A 9,660-nucleotide genomic window follows, 5' to 3' on the forward strand; every position below is an offset into this window, starting at 1 on the left:
ATAATGACGATGCTTTAGGCCATTCTTATCACTTAACACTAATTGCCATGATCGTGTATTCTTTTTTCTTGTATGAGTTTTTTCCCCCAAAGTTTTACTAGACAATATTTTTAATGACGAATCCTATATATATATATATATATATATATATATATAAAATCTTTTCTATAGGGTAGATCCTTCGAGATGTGGTTGGGTGGTTTACTTGTTTTTCCTTTTAGGCTTTGTTAGCCTTGTCTGATGGGCACAAGTCTATGTTCTTTTTAGTGTTTTATAGCTCTTTCGGTGGATATTTGCATTAGCCTCATCTTGTAATTTTATCTTTTTTCTTAATTCATTTTAATAAGTTTGAGTAGGGAATTTGGTGGAGGATTGAGTGTTTTGTTGGAATTTCTAGTGATCAATAAAATCAGTTTATCCACTCTAATCATTGAGAAAAACAAAGGAGTTGCAAGATTAGGAACGTTAAACAAACTATCGCGTCTTGGATGTAGTACTTATATATCATAAGATGGATTACAATAATTTATTTCCCGTACAAAAATACATAGATAAGCAGATCATAAGAAACTCATGACACTACATTTTCAGAGGCTTTATATAATGTACATCCACAGTATATATATATATATATATATTCCAATCACTAAACATGCATCACCACAATTAGCCACAAATATATCGTTTGGACACACTAAAATATAAGAATCGTCCTCCTTATTTCACAATTTTTTCATAATGTCTGCAACACGGGGGAAAAAGAAAAAAAACGGGTTAGTAGTGTTAGAATATCTAAAAATCATTTATTGATAATATAAAAAAAGTTGTGTAAAAAAAAAAAGGGTGGCAAAAAAAGCATTATACTTGGATTATATTGTTGGTACAAATACAATTGTGAAAACACTAGTAAATAAAAAAAAGAAATATTTGAGCAAACCCAGAAAATCAAAATGAATTACTTACCCCATATTATCATCCACTAGCTTTTTCTCGTTGTTGTTGAAGTCAAGAAGCATGTTGGACTTGAAAACGCCCATCAAAAAGTAGAAAACAATCCCAAGCAATGTCAGCGCAGAACACAGCAAATAAACACCTAGGCCAGCGACGAAAATCAAGTACAACAGAACAACACACGGAAATGAGCACATCGCTATGAGGCCGTAAAGTCCTACTGGAACCTTGAACGGCCTTGCCGCCTCAGGAAACTTGACTCTCAACCAAAGAAATGAGCCAAACTCCAGAAACATTCCCATGCTGTACAAGAAATTCACCGCGATCCTCAGGTTCTGAAGTCGGAGTGCGGAAACGACCAGGCCTATGAATGTTGAGAGCACGATCCCGACCCACGGGGTGTCGAAAAACGCCGATCTTTTTCCGAAAACCCGAGGCAGGATTCCCAGATCCGCCATGCCTTGAAGTTGGTAGGAACAGCTACTCAGTTGGGCTTGGAAGAGTCCGCAGCCAGATATCACCGACCCGAGTTTGATCATCCTTTTCAGCCATGGCCCGGCAATATCCTCCGCTATAACGGCGTAGTACCCGTCGATCCAATCGTCTAGGTCAATTTTTATGGCTCCAATGCAAGCCAGAAGAGGTATCAAGTAAGCTATAGAAGTCAGCCCCATGGATGAGACAAGTGCTTTCGGTAGAGTTTGCTCTGGCTTTTTTATCTCGCCAACTATAGTACTAACACTGTCCCAACTATTCAAGTTCCATAAGAGGGAATTAAAGAAGCGTTTCCATTCTTTGTCCTTACCAACTTGATTCACAACAACCCACCTGCTAGGATCAATCTGGGGAATGGCAATGAAAGAAAGTGCTAAAAATGGAAGGAGTGATAATATGGCCAAAGGTATGGAAGCATAAGCCACCACATGTAAACCAGTGAAATTCATCAAAGAAAGGATTGAAGTGGAAAAGAAAACGACGGAAAAGCGGGTCAGGGTCGAAGAGACAAGACCCGGCCCGATGGACTCAACATAGCCTATGCAGAGGCCAGGAAAAGTGGCTAGGTTTATGACACCACTGAAGAACTTCCATGACCCAATGAGGTGACCCCAGAAGGGGCCGAAGGCCGCATGGGCCCATATGACGAAGCCACCGTTGTTGGGGAAGGCGGTGGAGAGCTCGGCGGTGATGAGAGCTTCCGGGGCACTCCAAAGAAGGGGGAACGCGATGAAGCCAAGGATAGCAAAGAAGGGCCCAGCCGCCCCCACGACTGACTCTTGGCCGTAGGGACCGCCGGAGACATGGAAATAGATGAGAAAGATTAGAGGGAGTAGAGCTACTCTCTTGTTCTTAGCTTTGGTTAGGGTTTTAGGTTGTGGCTCTTGATCTTCTTGGTATTGCTTTTGTTTCTCAAGAAGGTCTTGCGAGATTGGATATGAATCTAGAGGCTCTTGCATCTTGTGTTTCTTGAACGTGCAGTTTTGGATTCCAAGATTCTTTGATATTGGATTGAGTTCTAACTTGATATTTGGTTCTCTAAACGTTCCATTCTATATAATATACTATTGCTAAGCGGATATTTGCTACCAAAGCTGTCATTATTATAATCCAAACAGTGTTTTTGAAAGTCATTCATTCTTGTTGCATTATGCATATTATATGTGTACTAGTTGTGTTTTCTTTTCAGGAAATTTCCTTGTTGGGGAGTTTACTTTGTCGCAACTTGTTTTGTATACAATCACTTGTTGTAAATTACGTAACGGCACAGTGTATACTTCAGTGTTTAATTAGCAACTATGGTATATCTAAAGGTTCACATTAAGCATATGTGTGTGTGTGTGTGTGTGTGTGTGCGTGTGTGTTTGTAAGAATATAGTACAAAAGCAAATAGAAAGAAAAAAGAATAGAAGCAGACCACATTTTATTTGACTTCAAATAGTTTCCCTCCTATTTTTATGCGTTGTGCTTCTTTCGAGGAAATTTCCTAAAGAAACATTTTGCGAGTATAGAGATGGTGGATATATATGCATGACTTGGTAAAATTATATATGAGATAATTGTCAATTATAACTTGCTTGTTTGCCAAGAGAAAGGAATTGAAATGGATAGATCACGTACGAGTATTACTTTTTTGACGATGCTTTGAGAATGGTTGATAGCTCACCGAGCTACATGTTTCTACACCTTTCAGTGATGAAGTCGAAAGTGGGTAAAAATTTAGGCCTCGTTCAATTCCTTGATTCGAATTTTCAATTCGAGTTGAGATGTGACTTTATGTGAGAGCTTTTAACTGTAGCAAAAAATGTTAAATGTTACTTTTTGAGAGAACTTTTAACTGTAACAAAAGTAAAATTGAAAATTCAAATCGGTAAAATGAACATGGTCTTATACTCAACCACAGATAAGATCGGGCAACATTGTGACACGTGGACTTTTCGGTTTTACGCCAATATCCGAGCTGGCTAAAAGATAAAACCACGCCCCATATTTGAAATCATGTAAAATTTTGGATTGAGATTAAGCAGTTTGCATATCTCTAATTCAAATAAGCGAACGTCAATAAGGAGATCACGATGGAACCAGGCAACAATCGAAAAAAACGAAATTTGAGATGATTATGAATTATCTATACGAGTAAATCAGAAACAACAGATTTATGTATACTATAAACATAGGGCTAACGCTACAAGGGAGCTCTAAGTCTTATTCTTGGCACGAGCTCACTTGTAACTCTCTTAGTTCATAGTTAAACCTGTTTGATCTGTTGCCTTTAAGAATTATATACATTTGATGTATTTTTGACATTTTAAATCAATAAAGATAAAGATATCTACTTAATTATTACTTATTAGTGTGTCCTATATACTTTCATTATGGTTTATTTTATGACAAGCAAACTAAAGTACCAAAACTATTGATGCTAAATCTTAAATCATGTATATATAGGGATTATATGCAGAAAGATATGCTTGTAAGATAATATTTTAAATAAATAGTCTGCAATCTATGGAATAAAAACGGTCACTTTATTTCTGATAAGATTTTAATGGGCATTCCTTTTAATGGGAGAGATAGCTATCTTGGCTATCGAAGCGGGGACTCTAAGATAGAGGACTCCGAGATAGAGATATTGATATTTTGAGGATTTACTCTCCAAATCTTTAATTCACGATCTTAGAAACGTAGAAATTTAAGAAGATGAGAAGAAGAAGACGAACACACAAATTTACTTGGTTCGGATTTTTCAATCCTGCATCCAAGGGGGGTTTCTCTAATTAACCCAGCCAAATCCACTATTCGATGCTGATTACACCCTCAGTAGTACTCTCAAAAGAGAATTTCACACCGCTCACAATACAAAGATTTTCTCGAGAAACAAACACACCCTCAAACCCAGTAAAAGAACCCAGAAAACAAGCTTGCAGTTTTCTCTCTAAATCCCTTCTCACAAATATCAGGGCACTCTCCAAGCAAAAACAGAATTAGTTACTTAGACTTTACACAGCACCTTTAAGGCCCCGTTCATTTCACCGATTCGAGTTTAAAATTTGAGTTTTATTACAGTAAAAAACTCTTACATAAAATCACATCTCAACTCGAATTAAAAACTCAAATTAGCGAACTAAACGAGCTCTAAATAAGATAACCCAGACCAATCTCAACATTACACGTGGACCAATTAGTCACATAAACCAAATTAAAGGCTGCAGTTGTCTGACTTGGCTCCTCTAACTAATTAACTGAAATAATTGCCATCCAACTTAAAACAATTAGAGGCAATACTTCACAAATCTCCACCTGGTGGTGAATATATATTGAAAATTATATGAAAATAGAGTTATTCTTATATTTAAATGCATATATTTTTCTATATTCTTTAGATTTATATTCGTTGATGCAGATCACCACTATATTGGTATGGGGTCGGAGAAAGGAAGTATTTTAGCCCAAGAAAGATAGATGAAGCAGCAGAAAAGACAAGACTTGTTCAACAACGAATGAAAGCTGCTCAAGATCGTCAGAAAAGCTGTGCGGACGTGCCACGACGACCACTAGAATTCCAAGTGGGTGATTAGCTTTTGCATGAGTCACGCCAATGAAGGGAATAGTGAGTGCGATTTGGCAAGAAAGAGAAGTTGAGCCCTCGTTATGTTGGACCTTTTGAAATTCTCGAACGAGTCGGCGAAATTGCTTACAAACTAGCACTTAGTATACGTAACGTAACGTATTTCACGCGTCAATATTGCAAAAATACGTATCAGATCCAACTCATGTATTGAGTTATGATGCTTTGGAAGTGGGCCCGGAGTTAAAATATGAAGAAATGCCAATTCAAATTAATCGATGATACCATTATGCGCACTATAATGAATAAAAGGTCAATCCAATTTTATAGTATGAGACCCGTTCGTCTCTTATAGAATGTGGTTAACACCGACTCTAAACATTTCAACATGCAAGAGGACCAAAACACATGATATGATAGCAAGTGGTAAATTTTCACCTTATAAGATGGACCACTAGATGTCACAGCTGGGGAGAAGAAAAATGATTATGGTCGGTAATGCATGAATAGAACCTTGAAAGAGACTGGTAAAAGAAGAATAATAAGATATTTGTTGTTTGAATTAAAAATGTGATTATCTGACTATTGTACCTACTTAGCTTGCCACTTTAAATCACACGAGCCTAGTGGGATTTGGTGGTAGTTAGAAATTAAAATGACAAAAAAACAAAAAACTTTACGAGTACTAGCATAAATTTTAGTGTACATATATTATATATGTAAATATCTATCACCATTAGATTGCAATTAGAAAAAAATGAACATAATAAGATGCAATTTTTAACCGTAGTATGTTTATCAATACTGTAAACGTGTAATACTTTGTCGTTGTGGAACAAGACTTAAATTAGGACAATATTCATATGGATCAGTAACTCTTTGTGTACGTTATGGAGTCTCCACTCTATGTTGAAAGCTCTTTCAAATAGCATGAGCGTTGAAAGTATTCAATTTACATTCTTTTTTTTAGTTCTTTCAAAGGGGAATGAAGAACAGAAGTCATGGATCGATTCTAGGTGGTTAACTTTTATACCCCTATTCTCAAAGTTCATGTTTGGATCTAGAAAATCGATTTTTCAGATGAGTTCCATAGTTTTGGATATGACAGGTGGAACTAGGAGATAATTCTCTTAAAGCAATCGGGTAAATACGGTCGCCTTTATTCGACCGGAAGTCCAGGAAAGATTTAATATGATTCTGAATTGATCTTAAAACTAAAAATACCTCAATTCAGTGGTGCATCTATGATTTTATTTCAGTAGGGCACAAAAAAAAAATTTGAACTTATAATAAAATAAAAATAAACATCAAGACTAATTTCTAAAGAATAAGAAAGTATTGTAATTTTTATGAAGGATTTTTTTTTTTGATTCCCCCTTAACTTTACGAGTTTGACAAATTAGTCTCTTTTAATCTGGGCAATTTATCCCTTAAACTTTATAATTATTGCAATGTTGGTCAAATTGAAAATAAAGTTTAAATTTGGGATGATTTCCTCCACATGAGTGTTTGATGAGAGCACTTCGGGTCTTTTCACATTGACTTAGTCCCCATGTGCACACCATTAAAATTTTTTTTGAAATTAGGGAACCTAAAATATTTCCCAAAATGGTTAACCCTCAATTTCAAAAGAAAAACTCAAGATTTGCACATAGGGACCAATTCGATGCAAAAATATCAGAATTATAGCCTCACTAACTGTTTATGTGGAAGAAACTATCTAAATTTTAACTTTGCTTTCAATTTGATCAACATTTCAATAAATTTAAAAGTTTAAGGGGTAAATTGCCAAGTTTAAAAATTGAGAGACTGATTTGCCAAACGCATAAAGGTTAGAATTGTATAAGAAATTCTTTTTTTTTAATTGCATGACAATATTTATGGTTAAAGTTCTCCATAATTACAACATTCTATTATATTTAATCAGCTAATTATTCCCTCAAAAAAATCAGCTAATGATATAAATTTACATACTTTAATATTGCAATTTTAAGTTAATATCGAAGTCTTAGAAAGCCTATTCATAGGATTTATTTGATAATAAAAAGTAATAAATAAAGTGAGAAAAGAGAGAAACAGTAATAGTTGGTAAAGTTTTGGGCTTTTTTTTCCATACAAACTTGATCCAGATCATAATACAAATAGCACGTAATAGCGTAACTATCTTAAGGAAAAAAGCTATTGTCGCCAATAGATTTATAAAAGAAATACGAAAAAAAAGGGAATTGAAATTATGCAAGAAAACGGATAAAAAATGGGTATTATCTTAAGTTAAGCAATATAAAGAAAATTATGAATATGTGAGCAGGGAACATAGAGATTATAAAACTCGTTACCATAAAGAAAATTGAAATGCAGTGTAGTAATGGAGCAAACTTTCCTACCGCCGTGCCTTACGTAAATATACCTCTGTCTCGATTTGATCTTACAGTAAAAAAAACTGTATCCTAATCACAAGGTTTTTTTTTTTTTTTTTTTTTTTATACTCTATCACATAATTCTCTTAAAAATAATTTTAGTTTATTTCTTGAGAAATTTAATTAAAAAACTACCGATATTAATATATGATATAATTATTATAACATTATGAATGTTAGATTACATTTAAGTCATACAATAGTAGAAAAGAAATACTGTGACAAGGTAAGAAAATTTGGTATGGACGAATGACAATGCCTAAGTTGTTGTTGTTGTTTTTTTTTTTTTTTTTTTTTTTTTTTTTTTTTTTTTTTTTTTTGAAAGGGCCTAACATGATTTAAACCGCATAAAGGAAAAAAAAATTACAAGCATTTTTTGTCTATCATATTGTTGACTTATGATGGATCCTAGTGAGCGTGGAATCTCGATTGCACTAGAAAGAAAATTTGGAAATTGTCTCTTTTAAATCTGTTTTGTTTTATTTATTCATTTATTTTTTTTTTAAGTTTTGTGTTCTTCTCTATAAATACTGTCTCGTTTAAGTTGATATTTTTAAGTGGAACTTTTAAGTTGATATTTTGAAAGAAAAATAAATAACAAAAATCTTGTAATGTATATTTTTTTTTTCCCTGAAAAAATAACATTTTTATGGGCCTCATTTGTGGGTATGCCGACTCCTAGCTCCAAATTTCCTTGCATTAAATGGCAAAAGTCCACATGACATGAGCAGATTCTTCATTACGTAACCACTCTTTCGGTGCGTGGTTTGATAGACGTCATTTTGCTTATTAAAATAAGGTTGTTTTGCATAAATGGTTGATTTTTATCCTTATTAATTATATGATTCATGGTCACTTCAGTCTTCTCTTTTCCACTGCCCTACTAGATTTGAAATATTTGGAATAAGTTGATATAATTTTTTCTTCCTTTTAGACGAAGAATATTAGTTCTAATAAGTTGATTTTTATAGAACTATGTTTTAGTTTGTTATTTTAAACTTCATTATTTAAGTCTATGAGTAGCACGTTACTGTTGCATTTCAAAATCGAAACTCACTATTTTACTCCTTTGAGTGCTGACCCTATAGAGATGTGTGTGTGCGCGTCTTTGAATTTTGACTTTATATTTTTTATCAAAAAGCTCACAATGATCATAATGAGATGGTAGTGAAGACGTTGGTCGTTGTTAGAAGGTACATTGGCCGAATTTAAGACAAAATTTATTGTTTTTTTTAGTAATTTTTATAGGGCGTCAATTCTCTGACATTTTTACTCTATTAAGATCTTGTCCTTGGTGAACGATACATCTGATGGTATCAAAAATATGATCTTGATGGGCAAATTAAGATGGGTTACGTGCGTTGGATCAATGACGCACCCGGGATGTATCGCCTCTCATTTTCGATCGATATTTTCTATTGCTTAAGAAGTTGATTGTTATCGCCTCCATACTAGAATATTTGTCGTTGTTGTTTGTAGTTTCTTATTTCATGTTTAGTTTGGTTTGGGTTCGTTACAATGGTGTTTTTACCTTAACTTGTTTGAATGTTTATTGTGTTTGATTAAAAAAGAAAAAGTAGATCCATCACATAAAATAATAAATCAACATAGAATTACATTTAGAGATTCTTAAAGGAAATTTCAAGATTTGCTTAACAAATAACTAAGGTTTAGGTTGTTACAACACGTTTATCAGGAATTGGTGGTTCGTAAAAATAGTGAATTTCTTTCAAGTATTTCTATTTGCCTACTCTTTACGATCCATACTCGATCCTTCATAATTTATTTTCTTTCTTTTTTTTTTAAGTGTGATTCCTCAAATTTATCATTCCTTCGGTGCATAAAAAAGATTATAAAACATTGTAATAATTATTTATTTTTTTTTAAGTTTTGTGTTCTTCTCTATAAATATTGTCTCGTTTAAGTTGATATTTTTAAGTGGAACTTTTAAGTTGATATTTTAAAAGAAAAATAAATAACAAAAATCTTGTAATGTATATTTTTTTTTTCCCTGAAAAAATAACATTTTTATGGGCCTCATTTGTGGGTATGCCGACTCCTAGCTCCAAATTTCCTTGCATTAAATGGCAAAAGTCCACATGACATGAGCAGATTCTTCATTACGTAACCACTCTTTCGGTGCGTGGTTTGATAGACGTCATTTTGCTTATTAAAATAAGGTTGTTTTGCATAAATGGTTGATTTTTATCCTTATTAATTATATGATTC

At 33.7% G+C, this 9,660-nt stretch overlaps 1 protein-coding gene across 1 annotated transcript; it reads right to left on the reverse strand.

Moving 5' to 3' along the window:
- Positions 1 to 456: 456 nt before the first annotated feature.
- Positions 457 to 2,480, reverse strand: LOC21385846 (probable polyamine transporter At3g13620). Its single transcript, XM_010106947.2, has 2 exons — positions 964 to 2,480; positions 457 to 742 (listed from the first exon to the last, which is right to left on the reverse strand). Exons 1-2 carry the CDS (start codon positions 2,403 to 2,405, stop codon positions 718 to 720), a joined length of 1,467 nt encoding a protein of 488 aa, XP_010105249.2. The 5' UTR covers positions 2,406 to 2,480; the 3' UTR covers positions 457 to 717.
- Positions 2,481 to 9,660: the final 7,180 nt, after the last annotated feature.

The sequence above is a fragment of the Morus notabilis genome, unplaced genomic scaffold (genome assembly GCF_000414095.1).
Source record: "Morus notabilis unplaced genomic scaffold, ASM41409v2 Scaffold678, whole genome shotgun sequence".
Classification (NCBI taxonomy): Eukaryota; Viridiplantae; Streptophyta; class Magnoliopsida; order Rosales; family Moraceae; genus Morus; species Morus notabilis.

What these genes read in the sequence shown, in the direction of transcription:
- LOC21385846 (XM_010106947.2), bottom strand. Translation starts at nt 2,405, where the DNA reads ATGCAAGAGCCTCTAGATTCATATCCAATCTCGCAAGACCTTCTTGAG. An exon ending in CTAGTGGATGATAATATGGG is followed by an intron (nt 743 to 963) that starts GTAAGTAATTCA and finishes CCCGTGTTGCAG; the next exon opens with ACATTATGAAAAAATTGTGA.